The sequence below is a fragment of the Podarcis muralis genome, chromosome 18, assembly GCF_964188315.1.
Source record: "Podarcis muralis chromosome 18, rPodMur119.hap1.1, whole genome shotgun sequence".
Taxonomy (NCBI): Eukaryota; Metazoa; Chordata; class Lepidosauria; order Squamata; family Lacertidae; genus Podarcis; species Podarcis muralis.
Genome location: NC_135672.1, coordinates 12,908,287 through 12,932,224, shown reverse-complemented (window position 1 = coordinate 12,932,224; position 23,938 = coordinate 12,908,287). Strand labels below are relative to the sequence as shown.

The following is a 23,938-nucleotide window of genomic DNA, read 5'->3' as shown; positions in this document are numbered from 1 at the left end:
TGCTACTAGATAGAACCTCTCTGTCTTATCTGGACTGAACTTCAGTTTAGGCAAGCAAGCCTGGGGAACCACCTGCTACTAGATAGAACCTCTCTGTCTTATCCGGACTGAACTTCAGTTTAGGCAAGGAAGCCTGAGGAACCACCTGCTACTAGATAGTTGATCCCTACGGTCCCTTCGAAAGGATTCTGATTGCCATGGGGTTTTTAGGACCTTGCAAGGAGGTCTTACCTGGATTGAACTTCAGTTCAGGCCAGCAAGTCTGGGGAACCACCTGCTACTAGATAGAACCTCTCTGTCTTATCCAGACTGAACTTCAGTTCAGGCCAGCAAGCCTGGGGAACCACCTGCTACTAGATAGAACCTCTCTGTCTTATCTGGACTAAACTTCAGTTTAGGCAAGCAAGCCTGGGGAACCACCTGCTACTAGATAGAACCTCTCTGTCTTATCTGGACTAAACTTCAGTTTAGGCAAGCAAGCCTGGGGAACCACCTGCTACTAGATAGCTGATCCCCACGGTCCCTTCGAAAGGATTCCTGTTGCCATGGGGTTTTTAGGACCTTGCAGGGCGGGAGGGAACCGGGCTGCCTTCTCCTGCCGCTGGGGGGAGACGCTTCCCTCCTCCTCCTCCTCCTCCTCCTCCTCCCTTGGCCTCTGATCTGCTGCTGCAAGCCGGCTTTGCTGCCCGTTATCCCAGCATCAGGACCGCTCGCCAGCATCCTTCATCTTCCCCTGCATCCCTCATCCCTGGTCCTTTCCTCCTGCGCCGCCGGCTGAGATCGGATGGATGGCTACTCGATACTTCCTGGGAGGGACGATGAAGCAAATTTGCTTCTGCGCTGCCTCCTCCTTCGCGGTAGGCTCTCCCCCCCCCCCCGATTCTGCATTTTTTGGGTACCCCCCTCCGATCCTCCTCCCTTTTCTCCCCCTCCGATGACCCCCCCCCCGCAATTGCACCATCTCCTCTGTCCTCGTCCGGAGCCGAATGATCACCGTCGCATTTTATTTATTCGTTTGTTGATGCAAGAGGCTGCCTTGGGGAGCGGGGTGGGGTGGGGTGGAATTCAGCCTTTAGGGAGATGCACTCTGTACATGCTCTGTGGTGGTGGGGGCTGAACACACACAGATGTGCTGTGTAAGGTTGCTTCCCCCCATGAATAGAGCCTTAGGAAGAGAGAGAAAGAAATAGGGGTGGTGTTTTTTGTGCGATTTCTGTTTTTGGGCAGGGAAGATAGAGTTGAATTTGCCCCTTATTCCTTGTCCTAGTATTCCCTGAATATATATTCCTTGTCCCAGTATTTCCTTAATAAATATTCCTTGTCCCAGTATTCCCTGAATAAATCCTTCTTTGTTGCATTGGGCAAACGGCCAATTTTCTTCATCCTCATCCACTGAAGAAGTCGGGGACGTGTAATTCTCTCTCTCTCTTTTTCTCTCGTTTAATTTAATTCGTTACAGTCCAATTTTAGCTTTCCTTGCCCTCCAGGGATAATCTCCCCCCCTCCCTCCCCACATTTCAGCTGCACAACAACCCTGTGAGGCTGAGAGATGGGGACCGGCCCAAAGGTCACCTTAGGGAGCCTGACGGCTGAGCCATGATTCGAACCCGCGTCTCGCTGGTTTCCGTCTTCTACCTACATTATCAAATCTCTTCCCTTAGTAAACCTACCTATTTTATTTCTTTTTAAACCCAATAATGCACTTTTTTCTGCCTTCCTTTTCTCCATTTGCAACACCCCTGACTTCCACCCCCACGTCCTTTTTCACCTTTCCAAGGATAGACACCTGAGATATACCTTTGAACGCAGATCAATTGATTCCTTATTTCATTTACAGCCAAGTTTCCATTGAGACAGCAGCTCTCGGACATCGCTGGTCCCTGCCGTCTCTCCCTGCCCCATAAATCGACAGAGGAAGGGAAATATTATTATTATTATTATTATTATTATTATTATTATTATTATTATTATTATTATTTTATTACTTATACTTCACCCATCCGGCTGGGTTTCCTCAGCCACGCTGGGCGGCTCCCAACAGAATATTAAAAACACGATTAGAAACTTCCCTAAACAGGGCTGCCTTCAGATGTCTTCTAAAAGTCAGGTAGTTCTTTCTCTCCTTGACATCTGATGGGCAGGTGCCACCACCGAGAAGGCCCTCTGCCTGGTTTCCTGTAACCTCACTTCTTGCAGGGAGGGAACTGCCAGAAGGCCCTCGGGAGAGGGACCCCGGTGTCCGGGGTGGAGACGCTCCTTCAGGTCTACTGGGCTGAGGCTGTTTAGGGCTTTAAAGGTCAGCACCAACCCTTTGAATTGTGCTTGGAAACGTCCTGGGAGCCAATGCAGGTCTTTCAGGACCGGTGTTATGTGGTCTCAGTGGCTGCTCCCAGTCACCAGTCTGGCTGCCATATTCTGGATTAGTTGCAGACTAATAGGGACGTCCTATTCCATCCCCTCCAACGTTTCTCCCCTGAAAATAGGGACATCCTATTCCATCCCCTCCAACGTTTCTCCCATGAAAATAGGGACGTCCTATTCCATCCCCTCCAACTTTTCTCCCCTGAAAATAGGGACGTCCTATTCCATCCCCTCCAACGTTTCTTCCACGAAAATAGGAACGTCCTATTCTATCCCCTCCAACATTTCTCCCCTGAAAATAGGGACGTCCTATTCCATCCCCTCCAACGTTTCTTCCACGAAAATAGGAACGTCCTATTCCATCCCCTCCAATGTCTCTCCCGTGAAAATAGGGACGTCCTAAGGAAAAGCGGGACATTCTGGGATCAGATCAGAAACTGGGTCAGCTTCTGTAAATCTGGTACCCTCCTTGGAAACTCGTAGGGTGTGAGTTGAGCAGGGAAGAAGAAAAAACTCTCAAATCTGTCTTTGTGCAAGGAAGCATTTTTATTTTTCCTTACGGAGCAAGTCGAAGCAATCCCTGTATCCTCAACCTGTGGGTCCCCAGATGTTGTTGAACTACAACTCCCATCACCCCTAGCTAGCAAGGCCAGAGCTCAGGGATGATGGGAGTTGTAGTCCAACAATATCTGGGGACCCACAGGTTGAGAACCACTACAGCAACCAACACCGTGCCCTATGGATGTTGGATTCCATCTGCTTTCATCCCTGATCTTTGGCTGCACCGGGTGCTGGGAGTTGTAGCACAGCCCAGGGGACATTTCAGGGTCCCAAAGCCCAGGGGTTTGTGTCTATTTTATGGGAGGGGAAGAGCTGATTTAGAGATTCCTCTGGCCAGGCTACTTCGAAAGCTTTTGCCATCTCCTGAGGTCAAGCGACCTTGTCCTGGGCGCCCGGCCTTTGAAAACCAGGTCCTTTCGGATTAACCGACGTTGCCGTGGAAACCAGGTGATTTCCGGGGAATACGAGCGATTAATCCGCAATCTGGAGGCCAGGAGGATTCTGCAAAGCGTAGCAGCCTCTTCTTCAAAAAATGTGCGTTTCAGCATTCTTTTTAGTTCCTCCTAGATCAGTGATGGCCAAACTTGCATCTTTCCTGCTTATTCCCAAATGCATATTTCACTGCTGTTCCCCGTGTTTATTTATCTTTCTAATATGATTTTTATTAATTTCTTTTTCAACACAATAACGAAACAAACAAATCCTTTGCTCCGCTGAGGTCTTGACTTCCCTTCGACCGGTTTTTAAATGTTTAAAACGACTCTTTGTCTGCAAAATATTTCCAGTCCTGCCTCAAACCTGCCTCTTCTCCATCTCTGCTTTCCATGGTTCAATTTCCATTTCCATTGTTAAATTTGCCAGTTTGGCATGCTCCGCAAACCTCTCATTCTAGGCGTGTTGATCCAAACGGCGCTTGACCTTTTTGCTAATTTTTTCCTCTTCCTCTTCCTTTTTTTTTTGGGTTTGCAGAGCCAGGACTGGAGCAAAAATGACGAGAAGCTCCTGCAGGCGGTGGAATACAATGACGCCGACCGTGTCTCCTCGCTCCTCGTCCGAAAGGGCCTGGTCCCCACCAAGTTGGACGCGGAAGGAAAATCGGCGTAAGCCCAAATACCTGGATTTCACAATTATTCAGTCAGTTACCGTATTTTTTGCTCTATAAGACTCCCTTTCTCCCTCCTAAAAAGTAAGGGGGAATGTGTGTGCGTCTTATGGAGCGAATGCAGGCTGCGCAGCTATCCCAGAAGCCAGAACAGCAAGAGGGATTGCTGCTTTCACTGCGCAGAGATCCCTCTTGCAGTTCTGGCTTCTGAGATTCAGAATATTTTTTTTCTTGTTTTCCTCCTCCAAAAACTAGGTGCGTCTTGTGGTCTGGTGTGTCTTATAGGGCGAAAAATACGGTAGTTTTATTGCACATAGCCAAAGGCTCCCGCAACGCACACAGAACCATTCAACAATTAAAAGAAAACATGCTGAATTAATACAAAAAAAACCTTAAAACATTTATATTATCAAGAGCCACAGCTGTCATATTTTCCCTTTTCTTGCGAGGAATCCTATTCGGAATAAGGGAATTTCCCTTAAAAAATGGGAAACGTTGACAGCTATTGATTCAAGATATTACCAACTCTGAACAGAGCTTTGAAAGGACCTTAACAGACAGGTCAAGACATTACACAATAAAATTTATAGGCTAAAATCACCACATGTTAAAAAATAATGTTAATTAATGCAATGTGCAATTATATTCAGAGTTTGGTGATAAAGATAGAATATAGCTTAGGGTCAAATATATTCATCTCCTTTACTGTTGGTGGCTATGTAATTTTCCTAGCGGAAGTTGCAAAGAGTGCTACACGCCAGGTCACATACTTATCTGTGTCTGCGAGGAGATATAAGATCATGTCACAGAGTCGGGAAATCGCACGGCCGAGTCTCGAATCTTGAACCCGTGACCGAGAGACAGAGCGTCTCCTGATCTACCGACTGAACTATTGTGAAGTCGTGCAATTAATCTCAGAGTTGTAGAATTGGAAGGGGTACCCCTGGGGCCATCCAGCCTGACCCCCAAGGCGCCTGCTTAATTTCAAGTGGCGGGGAGTTCCAAAGTTCTAAACTTTATTTATTTTTATTCATTTAAATTGGTGGGCTTCATCTGGTGACCCCCTAGGAAATCCCACTGCCCACCCCACAACTGCCCACAAGGAAACTGCTGTCAAGCAATACCCCAGGGGCTTCTAAACCCTCGATCCGCCGGGTGCTTAGGCCACTGGTTCATCCGACCCCGGGGACCCTGGATTAACAGGGAAATCCTAGAATTGTAGAGTCGGGCCCTCCCGAGTCATCTAGCCCAACCCCTCGCGATGCGGGAATCGCAGATCAAGTGTCGGTCTGTTCCGCAGGTTCCACCTGGCTGCGACGAAAGGGAACACAGATTGCCTGGAAGTCATGCTGGCCCACGGAGCGGACGCCATGACGACCGATGGCGCAGGTGGGTTTAGGGTGCAAAAGCTATTATTATGGAGGTTGAATCCTGACAAGACAGAAGGACTGTTTAGGGGGGACAGGTGGGTATGGGGGATTCCCTGGTCCTGAATGGGGTCACTGTGCCCCCAAAGGACCAGGTGCGCAGCCTGGGAGTCATTTTGGACTCACAGCTGTCCATGGAGGCGCAGGTCAGTTCTGTGTCCAGGGCAGCTCCATCTGGTACACAGGATGAGACCCTACCTGCCACCAGACTGTCTGGCCAGAGTGGTGCATGCTCTGGTTATCTCCCGCTTGGACTACTGCCATGCGCTCTACGTGGGGCTGCCTTTGAAGGTGACCTGGAAACTGCAATTAATCCAGAATGCGACACTGGCCGTTGTCTTATAATGACAAAAGCCCCAATCTCATGTTCCTTCCTTCTCTGCAGGCTACGCAGCGTTGCACCTGTCGGCTAAGCACGGACATCCGCAGTGCGTGAGCAAGCTGTTGCAGGTAACTCTCAGGGCATCTTCAAGCGCGGCTTTCAACTGTGGCTGTGCACTGAATTTGGCCAAATCCCAAAGTGAACTGGGTGGGTTTGGGTTTTCAAGACGGCTTTGCAAGGAGAGGCAAGGCAACAGCCGGATCCGCCTTGGCCATCTTCCCACTGGGTTGGGATGGGGCTTACTCCCCGGGAAGCCGCAGGTAGGATTGGGGGCGCAGCTCCTTTTCACTGCTTAACTCTCTCTCTCTCTCTCTCTCTCTCTCTCTCTCTCTCTCTCTGTCTTTATCTGTCTTTCTTTTTCTTTCTTTCTTTCTCTCTTTCTTTTTCTTTCTTTCTCTCTCTCTTTCTCTCTCTCTATTTTCTCTTTCTTTCTTTCTTTCTTTCTTTCTTTCTTTCTTCCCCCTCCCCCCCTCTCTCTCTCTTTCTTTCTTTCTTTCTTTCTTTCTTTCTTTCTTTCTTTCTCTTTCTTTCTTTCTTTCTTTCTTTCTTTCTTTCTTTCTTTCTTTCTTTCTTTCTCTTTCTCTCTCTCTTTTCTTTCTTTCTTTCTTTCTTTCTTTCTTTCTTTCTTTCTTTCTTTCTTTCTCTTTCTCCTTCTTTCTTTCTCCCTCCCTCCCTCCCTCCCCCTCTCTCTCTCTCTCTCTCTCTCTCTCTCTCTTTCTTTCTCTCTCTCTCTCTTCTTTCTTTCTTTCTCTTTCTCCTTCTCCCTCCCTCCCTCCCTCCCTCCCTCCCTCCCTCCCTCTTTCTCTCTTTCTACTCCTTCCTTCCTTCCTTCCTTCCTTCCTTCCTTCCTTCCTTCCTCTCTCTCTCTCTCTCTCTCTCTCTCTCTCTCTCTCTCTTTCTCTTCCAGGCATCCTGTCCTGTGGACGTAGCTGACAGCCATGGACGGACAGCTCTCCACCATGCAGGTCAGCATATTTCAGCATCTCCCCAAACCCCAGGGAGCGGGGGGTGGGGGTGGGTGGGCACTGGCTCCGGGTCATTTTGCTTCTTCAGGTGAATCTCAGGTGATAACCCCACCACACGTGGGCCATAATTATTTTTTTTTTTTACAATCTCATGTTCCCATAACTTAGTTACATGAACGTTTGCCTAAAAACCAAGGAATGAACTGCCATTATAATTACGCATTATAGTACGGGAAATAAGGAGCTTGCAAGTTTTCCAGTGCTTTTGCAAAGTCTTGTACATTGTAGAATAAATCGCAAGAACAGCAAGACGTCTTAGTAGTTTTTCCCCTGCTCTTTCCCCCCCAGCTGTCAACGGATGCGTATCTTGTCTTGAAATCCTTTGCGACTTTAAGGCTCCTTTGAACACCAAGGACAAGGTAAGCTCCGATCCAAAGTCACGAAAACCTCCCTCTGCGTTTGTTTCCCCCGCTGCTGGGTAGTGATGCAAGAAGGCGCTGTTTTCTTTTCCTTTTAATCAGTTTTACAGTGGCACCTTGGTTCTCAAACGCCTTGGTACTCAAACAACTTGGAACCCAAACACTGCAAATCCAGAAGGAAGCGTTGCAGTTTGCGAACCTTTTTCGGAATCCGAACGTGCTCCGTTTTGAGGTTTATGCTTCTGATTTGAGTGGAAAATGGAAAATGGAAGTGTGGCTCTCAAATCGGAAGCATAACACTCAAAACGGAGAATGTTCAGCTTCTGAAAAAAGTTTGCAAACCAGAACACTTCCTTCCAGGTTTTCAGTGTTTGGGTTCCAAGTTGCTTGAGTCCCAAGGCGTTTGAGAACCAAGGTGCCACTGGTATTATGATATTTAAAGGCTTCCATTCTTTCATGAGAAAGGGACGCGGGTGGCGCTGTGGGTTAAACCACAGAGCCTAGGACTTGCCGATCAGAAGGTCGGCGGTTCAAATCCCCAAAACAGGGTGAGCTCCCGTTGCTCAGTCCCTGCTCCTGCCCACCTAGCAGTTCGAAAGCACCTCAAAGTACAAGTAGATAAATAGGTACCACTCCGGCGGGAAGGTAAACGGCGTTTCTGTGCGCTGCTCTGGTTCGCCAGAAGCGGCTTAGTCCTGCTGGCCACATGACCCGGAAGCTGTACGCCGGCTCCCTCAGCCAGTAAAGAGAGATGAGCGCCGCAACCCCAGAGTCGGCCACGACTGGACCTAATGGTCAGGGGTCCCTTTACCTTTACCTATTCTTCCATGAAACGGTCGTTATTAAGTTCTCTGGTTTTAGCTGTTAACTTTGCATCAACTCTCCTCTCTGGCGGCAGGATGGCGCGACCCCTCTCATGCTCGCAGCGAAGATGAGCCACTCGGAGCTGTGCCGGTACCTGCTCCACCGGGGAGCCGCCGTCAACGCCAGAGACCAGCGTGGACGGTGAGAGCCTTTTTCCGCTGTGGTGTGTGTGTGTGGCATCGGGCGGCATCCTTCCTCTGCACCTCCCCATTTCCCCCTGCGGCACCGGACAGCGGACCGGATCACAGAGCCAGTGTGGTGTAGTGGTTAAGAGCGGTAGTCTCGTAATCTGGGGAACCGGGTTCGCGTCTCCGCTCCTCCACATGCAGCTGCTGGGTGACCTTGGGCCAGTCACACTTCTCTGAAGTCTCTCAGCCCCACTCACCTCACAGGGTGTTTGTTGTGGGGGAGGAAGGGAAAGGAGAATGTGAGCCGCTTTGAGACTCCTTCGGGTAGTGATAAAGCGGGATATCAAATCTAAATCCAATCAAGCCCTCCGCCGTTTCCGTTCCTTTCCGCAACGCCTCCCTGCCGCTTGGTCCAAAGAAAGCTACAGTGGTACCTCAGGTTACATACACTTCAGGTTACATACGCTTCAGGTTACAGACTCCGCTAACCCGGAAATAGTGCTTCAGGTTAAGAACTTTGCTTCAGGATAAGAACAGAAATCGTGCTCCGGTGGTGCAGCGGCAGCAGGAGGCCCCATTAGCTAAAGTGGTGCTTCAGGTTAAGAACAGTTTCAGGTTAAGGACGGACCTCCGGAATGAATTAAGTACTTAACCTGAGGTACCACTGTACCCCTCTCAACTTAACTGGCCTCGTCTTTGCTTCAGAACAGCCCTGATGGTGGCTTGCGAGAACGGCAGCGTGGAGACGGTGGAAGTCCTGGTCCACGGAGGGGCAAAGGTCGGCCTCGTTGACGCCACGGGTCACGACGCGGCCCATTACGGCGCGGCCGTGGGCAACGCCCTCATCCAGCACTACCTGCAGGAAGCTGCTCAGCGCCACTCCTGGGCTAGCGGTAAGGATACCTTCCCTCCGTTGAACTGGGCTTTTTCCTGATGAGAAGCGGAGGCCATTTCTGCGTCTCCACGTTCCTGAGGAACTGTAGGCAGAAGGAGGAGACAGGCTCTAAGACGGTTTAAACTCGGCTAGCTCTGCACCTGCTTTCGCCGTCCTTTAAACAAATGCTCTCCGTGAAAATGCTTAGGCTAGAATAAATCACAGACGCCCAGCTTTGCAAATATTAATAGCTTTACTCGTTTCCAGAACTAATGGAGCAAACAAGTCTTCATTCGCCGGCAATAAAGCAAAGAAAAAGGTTCCAAATGACTTTAAAGGGAGGAGGGAGTTGGTTTCCTTACGGGGGAAAAAAAAGGATCGTGCAATATTTGGGTTAGCAAAGATGCAGGCAGTGAAATCTCCTTTTAGAGAGATTTGGTTCGCTTGCAGGGAGCCGTGGCTGCATGGCTTCTTGCTTGTTCCGGGAAGCAGGAAGAAGGAAGACTGGGAAGGTGGAGCATGTTAAGCCTGGCAACTTGAGCTCAGGGCTCAAGTTAACCCTTTCATGCACGCAAGTGTGAGTCTGTAGCTGTGTATTACAGCATCTAAGCCATCTCAGTTGTTAACAGGGCCTCGCAAGTGAGTTATTCCCTCACCATCTAATTTAATTCCATCTTTGTGTTCTCTCTCTCTCTCTCTCTCTCTCTCTCTCTCTCCTACTTTTCACAGAAGAGGAATCGACCGAAGCATCCTCACAGGTAACAATTTTCGAGCCCACAATCCTTGTACGGCGGGCGATGTTGCTGGGGGCACATTCTTCCCACGTGCCTCATTTGCGTTTTCTACATCTATTTCTTTCTTTTTCAAAATAAAAACCAGACATCCTCTCCGCGCCACTCTCTGACCAAAGGGAAGAACAGCAGCCCGAGAAAGAGGAAAGCCCCCCCTCCCCCAGGAAGTGCCCCCAGTCAGGTAGGGAAAATAGGAAGCCGCGTTGGACGTTCGAGTTCCAAAATAACGTTCAAAAACCAGAACACTCACTTCCGGGTTTGTGACGTTCAGGAGCCGATTTGTTCGGGAGCCAAGGCTTTTGAGATTCAAGGTATGAATGTATAAGCCCTGCTTGCTGAATTTCAGTTTAATTATATACCGCTATGTTGTTTAGCGAAGTTTTTAATGTTTGATGTTTTATCGTGTTTCTCATATTCTGTTGGGAGCTGCCCAGAGTGGCTGGGGACACCCAGCCAGATGGGTGGGATATAAACAAACAAACAATTATTATTATTATTATTATTATTATTATTATTATTATTATTATATCATCATCATCATTAGGACCCCCACCCGCCAGACCACAACCCGGCTCCTGCCGAACGGGGCAACCGAGTCATCACTGCCAAGCCAGCCCGCACCCACCACAATGACCCTCCTGTTCTGGCTGCGACGGTGAGGATCCCTTAGCAGCGATACCTTTGTTATGAGAAAACACTGTTCCTTTTCCCTTATGGGGTACCCAAGAGCCCGTAGAGTCCTTAAGTAGGTTCTCTATCGGTAGGAGAAAATAACAGAGGCCGAGCAGAGAATATTGAGAAGCAAAGCGGCTAGTAAGCCAGATCTTTATTAAACTGTTGCAACAGGGTCCCCCGCTCACCCCACGCAGGGAGGGAGGAGAGGAACCCCGAACATTGGTGCGCAAGCTATTATATGAACTTTTGAAATTGCCCACCCTGTAGCTCAAGACCACCCCTCCCCAAACATCATCCATACATCACAGAAAGAGGTGGTCTCCAGTAGAAATTGGAGTGTGTTGTGTCTCTCCTGTCTGCCAGGATACCTGATCATACCTTATCAATTGCCTTTTCTGGGTAGCCTGGCCATTCCTTGGAGATGGTCAATACTTAGTTCCTGAATCTCTTACGCATATTGATAACAGATACTTGCCGGGCTGTATTTACAGGGAGGCTTAAGCCCCTACAGTCCAAAGGCAATTGGAAAGATTTTTCCCATTTCCATCCTCCTTTCAGAGAAATATTTGAGGTCAATTTGGGAGAGTCCAAATGGCTTCAGGATTGCTCTCCTGTACTATTTCAGACACGTGGTTGATATACTTATGTGTTTGCCTTGTACATTTATGAACATTTTTTTTTTATATATAAAAGGCCTTAGAATTCCTATAGCACCCTTGAGGTGAGGAAGGGGACCAGCCCCTCGTCGCTCAGCTTTGGGTTTTTCTCCCCCGCCCAGGAGGACCAGGAGGCCTACGAGGAAATCGTGCGGCTGCGTCAGGAGAGGGCTCAGCTCCTGCAAAAGATCCGAAGCCTGGAGCAGCGGCAGGAGACGTTGAAGCAGAAAGTGAGGCGCTCCGGGGTTGAACTTGCTCCCGGCAAACCCCGGGATCTGTCTCCCGTGCCGTCCCTCAGTCGTACGGCATACACACATATATACAGTGGTCCCTTGGTTCTCAAACTTAATCCGTTCCGGAAGTCCGTTCCAAAACCAAAGCGGTCCAAAACTCAAGGCGCACTGCTTTCCCACAGAAAGGAATGCAAAAGGGATTAACCTGTTCCAGACTTTTAAAAACAACCCCTAAAACAGCGTGAACGTGAACTTTACTATCTAACGAGACCATTGATCCATAAAATGAAAGCAATAATCAATGTAAGGTAAAGGTAAAGGGACCCCTGACCATTAGATCCAGTTGCGGACGACTCTGGGGTTGCGGCGCTCATCTCGCTTTACTGGCCGAGGGAACCGGCGTACAGCTTCCGGGTCATGTGGCCAGCATGACTAAGCCGCTTCTGGTGAACCAGAGCAGCGCACGGAAACGCCGTTTACCTTCCCGCCGGAGCGGTACCTATTTATCTACTTGCACTTTGACGTGCTTTCGAACTGCTAGGTGGGCAGGAGCAGGGACTGAACAACGGGAGCTCACCCCGTTGTCGCAGGGATTTGAACCACCGACCTTCTGATCGGCAAGTCCTAGGCTCTGTTGTTTAACCCACAGCGCCACCTGCGTCCCCTAATAATAATAATAATCAATGTACTGTACTATAAAATAAATAGGACAGTATTGTAGATGATAAAAATTGAAATTAATTTTTTTCTTTACCTGCACTGATGACAGTCACTGTTTGGATGGGGGGCTTTTATCCATTTCTGCAGCCACACAATACATCAATCAGTAGCTGGACTGTGTTCTGCACAGTTGCAAAAACAAATGAACCGAAAAAGCCTCAAAAATGCAAAATAAAGAGCGAAAACAAAAGCAGCAAACTTAATCTGTTCCGGAAGTCCATTTGGCTTCTGAAATGTTCGGAAACCGAGGCGTGGCTTCTGATTGGCGAAGGCGTCCCGGAAACAATAGCCGACAGCTGCGTCGGACGTTCAGCTTCCGAAAAATGTTCGAAAACTGGAACACTTTCGGCGTTTGGGAACCAAGGCGTTTGAGAACCAAGGTACCACTGTAATTAAATTTATACCCTGCCCATCTGGCTGGGTTGCCATTCTGGGCAGCTTCCAGCACATATAAAAATACAGTCAAACCTCGGTTTTCGAACGTCTCGGCTGTCGAATGTTTCAGAAGCCGAACTCCGAAAACCTGGAAGCGAATGCTTCCATTTTTGAATGTGCCTTGGGAGACGAACGTTCGATTTCCTAGGCACGCTTCTCAATTTGCCCCATTAAACTTGCCGGCGGTCCCTTTGATCCTCGGTTTTCGGACGTTTCAGGACTTCCGGAACGGATGACATTAGAAAACCGAGGTTCCACTGTAATGATACAACGTCAAACGCTTATAGCGACAGTCTGGTCCAATATTAAAAAGGGTCACAATCGCTTTGAAATAAACAGCTCATCTCGAATAAAGCAATGTTCAATAACCCATTAGGATCACTTAGTAAACAGTAAAATTAAACATCAGTACAATAATGAGTAAGTAGTTTATGTTTACACATGAATGCAGGCAGCGAGGGTTACATAGGCATGTGCAGAGTGCTTTCGAGTAACGGACTGTGCAAAGCTGTGATGGGGAGATGGCAGGCTGCCTTATATGGCTACAAGAAACCCCACTTACTTAAGAGTAAAACCCTGTTGAATTGAGTAGGACTCAGGTCACAGTAGACATGGTTGGGGTCCCTTTGTACGGAAATAATATGAAAAAATAGCAATATAAATTTTTGTGTGTGTATATATATTTTCTCAGGCTCTATTAATCCTGTCCATCTCCCTTTTTTCTTGTCTCCGTTAGCGACCGGACGATGGGTCTTTGCATACTTTGCAGAAGCAGGTGAGCCTATTATCTGCCCGAGATAATATTCGAGGATGGTTTAAAAAAGGACCAAGAAAATCGCATTTATTAAACACCGCAGCAAACTGAGATGACGGGGAGAGGAGGGGGTGAGAAAGGCTTAAGTTTAAAAGATGCCGTTTCTTAGAAAAGGGAACCCATTGTCCCCGTGCTGATCCTAGAACCGTAGAGTTGCGTGGGACCCCCAGCGGCCATCTAGACCAACCCGCTGCAATGCGGGAATCTCAGCTAAAGCATCCCGGACAAATGGTCCTCCATTCTCTGCTTTCGGCTAGCTTTTTGCTTCTATTGCTTCACGTTTCAAAACGTTGGAACCAGGGCTGGATTTGGGTTTGATGAGGCCCTAAGCTCCTGAAGGTAATGGGGCCCTTTATATGTCCAGCTGTCCTTTGTCCACAACAAATTGCCGCTGTTTTTTGTGTTGAATATATGCTATATGGTAATTTATGGACCTCATAGGTATCTTGAGCCATTTGCACATGTTGCCCTGCAACCAGAATGTCGGCACCCTATATATAGAAAGGAGCAAACCAGGGATATTTTAGGGAGCAGGCGGGGCCCATGACTTACACCAGAGGAGCCTACACAACACAAAACACGGTTGCTGCATGTCGGTTTTATTTTATTTGCTTTTTATATTTTGGCAATGCACATCCAATTTATTGAAATACGGGTTAAAATACAATTTGAAATGCAGCCTCATTTTAATGGTAGCCTATAGATCAAAACCATAAGGGGTTTTGCAAACGTTTACCGTATTTTTCGCTCTGTAAGACGCACCAGACCATAAGACGCACCTAGTTTTTGGAGGAGGAAAACAAGAAAAAAAAATATTCTGAATCCCAGAAGCCAGAACAGCAAGAGGGATCGCTGTGCAGCGAAAGCAGCAATCCCTCTTGCTGTTCTGGCTTCTGGGATAGCTGCGCAGCCTGCATTCGCTCCATGAGACGCACACACATTTCCCCTTTTTAGGAGGGGAAAAGTGAGTCTTGTAGAGCAAAAAATACGGTGAATGAATGGATCGATTTCTTTTGCTCTCTGCCCTGCCAGGTGGAAGAACTTCAGAAACAGCTGGAGGAGAAAGTTGGGGAAAAGGAGAACCTTGGGAGAGAGTTGGCGGCCTTGCGGAGCCGCCTGTCATCTGTGGAGGTACCGCAAGCCATGTGCATCGGTGGGGTTTGAAATACACAGCAGACTCGTGGAAACAATGGGCGTCATTTTCGTGGGTTTACCCCAATAAGAGCTTTGTTCCCTACGAGGCAATATCTGTGGTGGGATAGTCTGGACATCTGGATTTGCAGGGGGACAAGCATCCCTGATAGTCTTGGTCAGGCTAGGAAACCTCGTTGGTCTAATAATAATAATAATAATAATAATAATAATAATAATAATAATAATATTTATACCCCGCCCATCTGTCTGGGTTTCCCCAGCCACTCTCAGCAGCTCCCAACAGGATATTAAAAACACAACAAAACGTCAAACGTTAAAAACTTCCCTAAACAGATGCCTTCTAAAAGTCAGATAGTTGTTTATCTCCTTGACATCTGATGGGAGGGCCACCACCAAGAAGGCCCTCTGCCTGGTTCCCTGTAACTTGGCTTCACCACCAGAAGGCCCTCGGGAGATGGACCCCGGTGTCCGGTGTCCTTCAGGTCTACTGGGCGATTTAGGGCTTTCCAGGTCAGCACCAACACTTTGAATTGTGCTCGGAAATGTCCTGGGAGGTAGGTTTTCAGGACCGGTGTTATGTGGTCTCCACTCCCAGTCCCGAGTCTGGCTGCCGCATTCTGGATTAATTGCAGTTTCCGGGTCACCTTCAAAGGTAGCCCCACGGAGAGCGCATGGCAGTAGTCCAAGCGGGAGATAACCAGAGCATGCACCACTCTGGCCAGACAGTCCACAGGCAGGGAGGGTCTCATCCTGCGTACCAGATGGAGCTGGGAGACAACCGCCTTGGACACAGAACTGACCTGCGCCTCCATGGACAGCCGCCAGTCCAAAATGACTCATGGTCTTCTGGCCCTGTCCGAACCTCTCTTTTTTCTGCTCTCCCCTGCCCCACACAGAACGAGAAGGAAAACACCAGCTATGACATTGAAACTCTGCAAGATGAAGAGGGAGACCTCCTCGAATTCCCAGGTATGGTTGTTATTAGTATTTAATGGTCACTCCCCCCCCTCGAGGACCTTATTTGAATATGTAGAATCAGCAAAGATGGCAGGCGTTTGTGATGTTCTGTTACGTTCCGTCATGTTTTTGTTATTTATTGGGATTCATTTGAAATGTGACGAATCGAATCCGGACTCTGCAGCGCGATGCGTTGCCGCGGGATTTCGGCTTTTCTTTAAAGTTGCTCTTCTTTCGACAGGGGCAGAGCTTCTGCTCTCCAAAAAGAGCTTGAGCGTCTCCACTGAGGAACTCCTGGCGACCTTGCAAGGACAGGTTGATTCCCTGACCCAGAAGAACAAGGAGCTGATGGAAAAGATACAGGTAAACGGAGAACTCCCCGCAGCTATTTATACCCCGCCCATCTGGCTGGGTTTCCCCAGCCACTCTGGGCGGCTCCCAACAGAATATTAAAAACGCGATAAAACATCAAACATTAAATGCTTCCCTAAACAGGGCTGTCCTCAGATGTCTTCTAAAAGCCAGGTAGTTGTTTATTTCCTTGACATCTGATGGGAGGGTGCTACCACTGAGAAGGCCCTCTGCCTGGTTCCCTGTAACCTCGCTTCTTGCAGGGAGGGAACCACCAGAAGGCCCTTGGAGATGGACCCCGGTGTCCGGGGTGGAGATGCTCCTTCAGGGATACTGGGCCATTTAGGGCTTTCAAGGTCAGCACCAACACTTTGAATTGTGCTTGGAAACGTCCTGGGAGCCAATGTAGGTCTTTCAGGACCGGTGTTATGTGGTCCCGGCGGCCGCTCCCAGTCCCGAGTCTGGCTGCCGCATTCTGGATTAGTTGCAGTTTCCGGGTCACCTTCAAAGGGAGCCCCATGGAGAGCGCATTGCAGTAGTCCAAGCGGGACATAACCAGAGCATGCACCACTCTGGCCAGACAGTCTGCGGGCAGGGAGGGTCTCATCCTGCATACCAGATGGAGCTGCCCTGGGCACAGAATTGACCTCGGCCTCCATGGACAGCTGTGAGTCCAAAATGACTCCCAGGCTGCACACCTGGTCCTTCAGGGGCACAATGACCCCATTCAGGACCAGGGAGTACCCCACACCAACTAACTTCCCATCTCCCGCAGGTCCTGGAGAATTACGAGAAGGACGAGAGCGACGCTGACATCTCGGCGGACTTCATCCCCATCATCCTGTACGACTCGCTCCGGTCCGAGTTCGACCGTTTGAAGGAGCAACACGCAGAAGCCCAGGAGGCCCTGAAGTCCGTCGACGGAGCTGGCGAGTCGTCCTGCAAGCTCATCCCGGCGGAGGCATACGAGCAACTGAAGTCTGACCACGAGAAGCAAATCCGGGCCCTCAAACTGGCTCTGGAGAAGAGCAGCTTCCCGGCCCTCCGGGGTGGCGGTGGGCCGGCGGCGGAGGGGAGCTCTGGTTTGGGGACGGAAGGAGACGCAAGCCAAGCAGAGGCAGGAGCCAGGAAGGAGGAGATGGAGGAGCTGGCCAAGGAGCTCAGCGCCACCTGGGAGAAGTACCAGGCGGCCCTAGCGGAAGTGAAGCTCCTCCAGGAACAGATGGAGTTGGGCATCTTGTCTGTGGAGGAGAAAGAGCTGTTGGAGAACTCCAGGACCGAGCTGGAGACGACGAGGACCGCCTTGCAGCAGGCTCGGTTGGACCTTGAGGAGCGAGATCGGAAGGTGAAGGATCTGGAGGGACGTCTGAGGGCTCAGGAGGAAGCAGCTGGCCCGGAGACTACGAAGTCCGCCTTGCACCAGGCTCGGATGGACCTTGAGGAGCGAGATCGGAAGGTGAAGGACCTGGAGGGACGTCTCAGGGCTCAGGAGAAAGCAGCCGTGGAGGAGGACAAGGAGATGAAGGTCTCCTTAGATGAGGTCTCCAGGGAGAAGGAGGTCCTGCTGGCGGGGTGCGCTTCCATGGAGGCCGAGGTGAGGGAGCTGAAGGAGAAGACCCGGCAGCTGGAAGAAGATGGGAGTCGGAGCTTGAAGGAGGAGGCTGGCAAACTGCGGAGCCAGCTGGACGCCCTTGAGGGGCAGCGCCAGGCGGCCGAGTCCGAGGCGGATCAGCTCCGGAAAGGCCGCGAGGCTCTGGCGGAGGAGCTGAGGTCCGCCAAGGAGGAGCTGGCGTCTCGACGGGAGCAGGAGGACGCGGCGGGCAAGCTGAGGACCTCCCTCTCCGAGGCGGAGAAGAGCCTATCGGAGCTGAAGGAGCGCCATGAGGGCACCTTGAAGGAGTTGGTGGAAGCGCGGGAGGTGGCGGAGACCTGTCGGCGCGGGTCGGTGCCCCTCGCGGAGCACGCCCGGGCCAAGGAGGCGCTGGAGGGGACCCTGTGGGAGCTGAAGGCCAAGTCGAAGCTTCTGGAACAGGAGCTGAAGGCCAAGGACCAGGAGACCGCGGGGCTCAAGGCGGAGCTGGAAGTGGTTCTGAAGGGAGCTGTCTCGAAGGAGGCGCACGAGGAGCTCCGCGCCCGGCTGCAGGGAGAGGCGGACGCCCTGAGCGCCAAGCTGGCAGATTTGGGGCGCAAGCACGAACGGACCTGCACCGAGGTCTTCCAGGTCCAGCGAGAGGCCCTCTTCATGAAAAGCGAGAAGCACGCGGCCGAGGCCCAGCTGGCGGCCGCCGAGAAGCAGCTGCAAGGCTTGCGGGCCGAGTCAGAGCGGATCCGGGAGCTGCACAGCCACATCGAGGACTCGGCCAAGCTGGTCAAGGAAAAGGACCGCAAAGTGAGTGCGGGCGTGCTTACGTTCCGAGGAGGAGCAGAGAGATCTGTTTGGGTTTGGGAAATACAGTGGTACCTCGGCTTAAGTACTTAATTCGTTCCGGAGGTCTGTACTTAACCTGAAACTGTTCTTAACCTGAAGCACCACTTTAGCTAATGGGGCCTCCTGCTGCTGCCGCGCCGCCAGAGCACGATTTCTGTTCTCATCCTGAAGCAACGTTATTAACCCGAAGTAATATTTATTTATTCGGTTGGTTTTTCAAATTGAAATTTTACAAATACAGAGGTACCTCTGGTTGCGAACGGGATCCATTCTGGAGGCCCGTTCGCAACATGAAAAGCCCACAGCCTGAAGCGCCGTATCTGTGCATGTGCGCAGCTTGATTTGGCACTTGTGTGCATGCGCGAAGCGTGATTTAGCACTACTGCGCATGCGCGAGCAGCGAAACCTGGAAGTAACCCTTTCCGGTACTTCCGGGTCACCGCGAGACACAACCTGAAAAAACGTAACATGAAGCAAACATAACATGAGGTATAACTGTACAGTGGTACCTTGGTTCTCAAACTGAATCCGTTCCGGAAATTCCGTTCCAAAACCAAAGCGTTCCAAAACTCAGAGCGTGCTTTCCCATAGAAATTCATGCAAAACGGATTAATCCGTTCCAGGCTTTTAAAAACCCCTAAAACAGTAATTGAACATGAATTTCACTATCTAATGAGACCATCAATCCATAAAATAAAAGCAGTAATCCAGGCGTAGGCAAACTCCGGCCCTCCAGATCTTTTTGGACTACAACTCCCATCATCCCTAGCTAACAGGACCAGTGGTCAGGGATGATGGGAATTGTAGTCCCAAACATATGGAGGGCCGGAGTTTGCTTATGCCTGCTATAATCAATGTACTGCAGTCACACAATCCATCCATCCATCAGTAGCTGAACTGGGTTCTTCTTCACAGTCGCGAAAACAAAACGAAAAAGAGCCGCAAAAGCAAAAAGGCAAAATAAATAGCAAAAACAGACAGAACTCAGCGTAACACTCAAAGCGGAGCACGTTCGGCTTCCGAAAAAAGTTTGCAAACTGGAACACTTACTTCTGGGTTTGCAGTGTTTGGGTTCCAAGTTGTTTGAGAACCAAGGGACCACTGTATAACAAACATAAATCATAAAAACAAGATGACAAAAATCTCCCGAACTTCCCTTCTCCCCTATTGCTAATCATTTCCTACCAGAATCTTTTACAATAATCCAAATCTTTTATCTCTCCATTGTGTCCGAAATTCGCCCTTAAACTACAAGTGTTATTCCAACACTGCTAACTTTTGGCTACAACTACGGAAGATCAAATTTCCTGAACACAATTTTGCACAGTTTCCATACCGAAACTTGCAAGAAGCTGCACCCAGGAACCCTTACGAAGTATTTGCAGCAGCTTACGGATTCGCAGTCCGGGGGGAGGGGGGGGGAGACGCAGCATGAAAGGAAAATGGGCTTGGACGGAGGAGGAAATACCGAAACCCCTTTAGTTTCACGATGCTCTTTTATTGGGGGGAAATGTCGGAATGGGCGGGCACCGGGAGAATAAATTGCCTCTTCTCTGCCCTGCAGATCACAGAGCTTTCCAAGGAAGTCTTCAAACTCAAGGAAGCTCTGAATGACCTCTCAGAGCTGTCGGGTGAGGCTTCGGCCAAAGCGACCTCGCCTAAGGTGGAGTCGCGGCAAGAGGTTGCCACTCTCCAGGGCCGAATCCGAGATCTGGAGCAGCAGTTGGCTGTGAGTATCTCGCGGGGGCCGGCTTGTTGAGGAAGGGGACGATGGGGGCCACCCTCTGTTGTTGTTGTTTAGTCGTGTCCGCCTCTTTGTGACCCCCTGGACCAGAGCACGCCAGGCACTCCTGTCTTCCACTGCCTCCCGCAGTTTGGTCAAACTCATGCTGGTCGCTTCGAGAACACTGTCCAACCATCTCATCCTCCGTCGTCCCCTTCTCCTTGCGCGCTCCATCTTTCCCAACTTCAGGGTCTTTTCCAGGGAGTCTTCTCTTCTCCTGAGGTGGGCAAAGTCTTGGAGCCTCAGCTTCAGGATCTGTCCTTCCAGTGAGCACTCAGGGCTGATTTCCTTCCAAATGGATAGGTTGGATCTTCTTGCAGTTCATGGGACTCTCAAGAGTCTCCTCCAGCACCAGAATTCAAAAGCATCCATTCTTTGGCGATCAGCACGGCTGACGCAAATAAAGATTCATTCATTCATTCATTCATTCTTGGCCACCGCAGCATCTTGTAGCGGTGAGTTCCGCCGGCTAGCCGCCCATCGTTAAAAACGACCAGTTCCTTCCCCAAAATTCGTCGCATGGAGTCTTACCGAGAACACAATGGGATTCGGCCGCCCTGCCCGAGTAATCAGCGCGGCGGATCCTTGCCTGTGACGTCACAGTCCTGAGACCTCTTGCCAAAAGGCTTGGCTCTGTAATTAATCCTGGCCGATCCAGATTAATTCCTGCATGATGAGTCAGTGTTTGGGGAAAGTAATCTGGGTTTACGGGATTAATTACGGAGCGAGCCAAGGGGAGTTCATCTCTCGCTGACGTCCCCAGAATATCGTTACACGCAACTCCTGTTATAGGAAAAATTTGGGGTCGGCTTTGGTAGCCCAGCTCCTCAGTGCCCCCTAAGTCGGAGAAGAATGGATGGAGGCAGAATCTAGTGAAAGCAAGGAAGATATTTATTTTTCTGTTGCAACTGAGTTCCGTCCGCCCCCCTCTTGTAAACAGGTGAGGACCCACAGCAAAGGTCTTTTTAACGATTTTTGAAATTGCCCAGCAATGAGACCGCCCCCAAAATATCATACACAAGTCGCAGAAACATGCCCTCCGACATTTCTCCGATGAAAATAGGGACGTCCCATTCCATAATGATTATTTTACTCTCTAAACCCACCCCACCCCCATCTAACTGGGTTGCCCCAGTCACTCTGGGCAGCTTCCAACATATATGAAAAACATAATAAAATGAAACATTAAAAAAACCTTCCTTATACAGGGCTATCTTCAGACGGCTCGGGGGTCGGATAACTCCATCCCCTCCAACGTTTCTCCCGTGAAAAGAGGGGAGTCCTATTCCATCCCCTCCAACGTTTCTCCTGTGAAAATAGGGACGTCCTATTCCATCCCCTCCAATGTTTCTCCCCTGAAAATAGGGACGTCCTATTCCATCCCCTCCAACGTTTCTCCTGTGAAAATAGGGACGTCCTATTCCATCCCCTCCAACGTTTCTCCCCTGAAAATAGGGACGTCCTATTCCATCCCCTCCAACGTTTCTCCTATGAAAATAGGGACGTCCTATTCCATCCCCTCCAACGTTTCTCCTGTGAAAATAGGGACGTCCTATTCCATCCCCTCCAACGTTTCTCCTGTGAAAAGAGGGGAGTCCTATTCCATCCCCTCCAACGTTTCTCCCGTGAAAAGAGGGGAGTCCTATTCCATCCCCTCCAATGTTTCTTCCCTGAAAATAGGGATGTCCTATTCCATCCCCTCCAATGTTTCTCCCCTGAAAATAGGGACGTCCTATTCCATCCCCTCCAACGTTTCTCCCCTGAAAATATCAATGAATATAGAGATGTTCCATTCCAGGGGTCAGCAGACTTTTTCAGCAGGGGGCCGGTCCACTGTCCCTCAGACCTTGCGGGGGGCCGGACTATGTTTTGGGGGAAAATAATAATGAACGAATTCCCGTGCCCCACAAATAACCCAGAGATGCATTTTCAATAAAAGGGCGCATTCTACTCATGTAAAAACACGCTGATTCCTGGACCTATGTGTGTGCGTTTTCGCCTTGCGCACCTACAAACATCAATTTTATATTCGAGAGCTTAGAATTCTTACAACGATGGCTTTGGGGACGTGGTTCCCGGCTTTGAAACCTTTTTCTTTTCTTCTTCCAGGAGGCTGAGCGACGGCATGGCAATATCGTTTCTTTGTACAGGGGACACCTTCTCTATGCCATCCAGGTGAGTTTACCTGGACCCAGGTGAGTTTACCTGGAATTTACCTGCCAGGTTGCAGGATTGGGGCTGGGTATTTTGGGGGCGGGCAGAGGCTTGGAGGGCAACCTGGAGGGAGACTTTGTCCATACAGATCCTTAATAATAATAATAATAATAATAATTTATTTATACCCCGCCCATCCGGCTGAGCTTCCCCAGCCAACCGAATATTAAAAACACAATAAAGCATTAAACGTTAAAAACTTCCCTAAACAGGGCTGCCTATGATTCTAAATAATAATAACAATTTTAAATAACAATAAGTTTAAATAACAATAACTTTAAATAATAATAGCTTTAAATAACAACAACAATAATTTTAAATGATAATAATTTTAAATGATGATGATGATAATAATACAGTGGTACCTCAGGTTACATACGCTTCAGGTTACATATGCTTCAGGTTACAAACTCCGCTAACCCAGAAATATTACCTCGGGTTAAGTACTTTGCTTCAGGTTGAGAACAGAAATTGTGCTCCAGTGGCGCGGCAGCAGCTGGAGGCCCCATTAGCTAAAGTGGTGCTTCAGGTTAAGAACAGTTTCAGGTTAAGAACGGACCTCTGGAACGAATTGAGTACTTAACCTGAGGCACCACTGTAATAATAATAATAATAATAATAATAATAATAATAATAATAATAATAATATTTCTCTCTCCCCAGGGACACATGGATGAAGACATTCAGAGAATCCTCTTCCAGATTCTGAAGATGCAGAGACTCCAGGAACAAGGCAGATGAGATTCGGGAAAAGAGGACCGCCGGTTTCAAACTGGGGGGGCTTTTCCATATTGGAGAACTGCTGTCTAGAGAACTCCCTTCCCCTCACGCCAGCCAGCCAGCCCTGCAGTGCGGCACCGATCCTTCGCACTCCCTTCCTCTGGAACGCAAGCCGCCTGCCTCGCCTGCTCAAGAGTCTTCCTGAACCCCTATCCTCACGGACTTTGCCTTTTCTGTCCTCGGGGGGCGCCTGCGAGGAAGACATTGCCCCCCACTTTGCCCCCCCGTCACCACCTTCAAAGGGTTTAAATGGGTCATTCCAGCAGGCAGAAATCCACTGCCCTCCATCACTGCACCTCCCTTCTGCGCAAAGCCGCACCTGTGGAACATCCGCCTGCCGCGACACTGTGATAGCCCATGCTGCAGGTGGGAAAGGTGCTTGCGGGGTTGGGCGGAGGCCGTTTCTCGCCAGGGGCAGCACGGCGTAGCGGTTAGAGCTTCCGGGCGATGGAAATTGGGATCAAATAAGCCTTTCACTCGCAAAGCTCACCGGGGAAGTCTCTCTCTCTCTCTCTCTCTCTCTCTCTCTCTCTCTCTCTCTCTCTCAACCTGGCCTACCTCGCAGGGTGGTTGTGGGAATACAAGTGTGGGGGTTGGGAAAGGACACATACAGGCTTTTTGGTGGGGAGGAATGGGTTAAAGATGGCAGTGAGTAAAGAGGGGAAGTGGTTTGGGAAGAAAGGAAGGAAGGAAGGAAGGAAGGAAGGAAGGAAGGAAGGGGAAGGAAAGAAAAAGAAAGAAAAAAGGAAAGAGGAAGGAAGGAAGGAAGGAAAAAGAAAAAAAGAAAGAGGAAGGAAAGAAAGAAAGAAGAAAGAAAAAGAGGGAGGGAGGGAGGGAGGGAGAAAAAAGAAGGAAGCAAGCAA

General features: G+C 49.6%; 1 protein-coding gene across 1 annotated transcript; it reads left to right on the top strand.

The window, feature by feature from the left end:
• Positions 1–627: 627 nt before the first annotated feature.
• On the top strand, positions 628–23,601 carry ANKRD24 (ankyrin repeat domain 24). The gene is made up of 19 exons (XM_077921975.1): positions 628–857; positions 3,892–4,022; positions 5,325–5,413; positions 5,837–5,901; positions 6,741–6,798; positions 7,147–7,217; positions 8,116–8,222; positions 8,915–9,102; positions 9,813–9,841; positions 9,963–10,055; positions 11,328–11,435; positions 13,330–13,368; positions 14,440–14,538; positions 15,459–15,531; positions 15,761–15,882; positions 16,646–18,259; positions 19,863–20,027; positions 22,191–22,256; positions 22,959–23,601. Exons 1-19 carry the CDS (start codon positions 789–791, stop codon positions 23,034–23,036), a joined length of 3,264 nt encoding a protein of 1,087 aa, XP_077778101.1. The 5' UTR covers positions 628–788; the 3' UTR covers positions 23,037–23,601.
• The last annotated feature ends 337 nt before the right edge of the window (positions 23,602–23,938 follow it).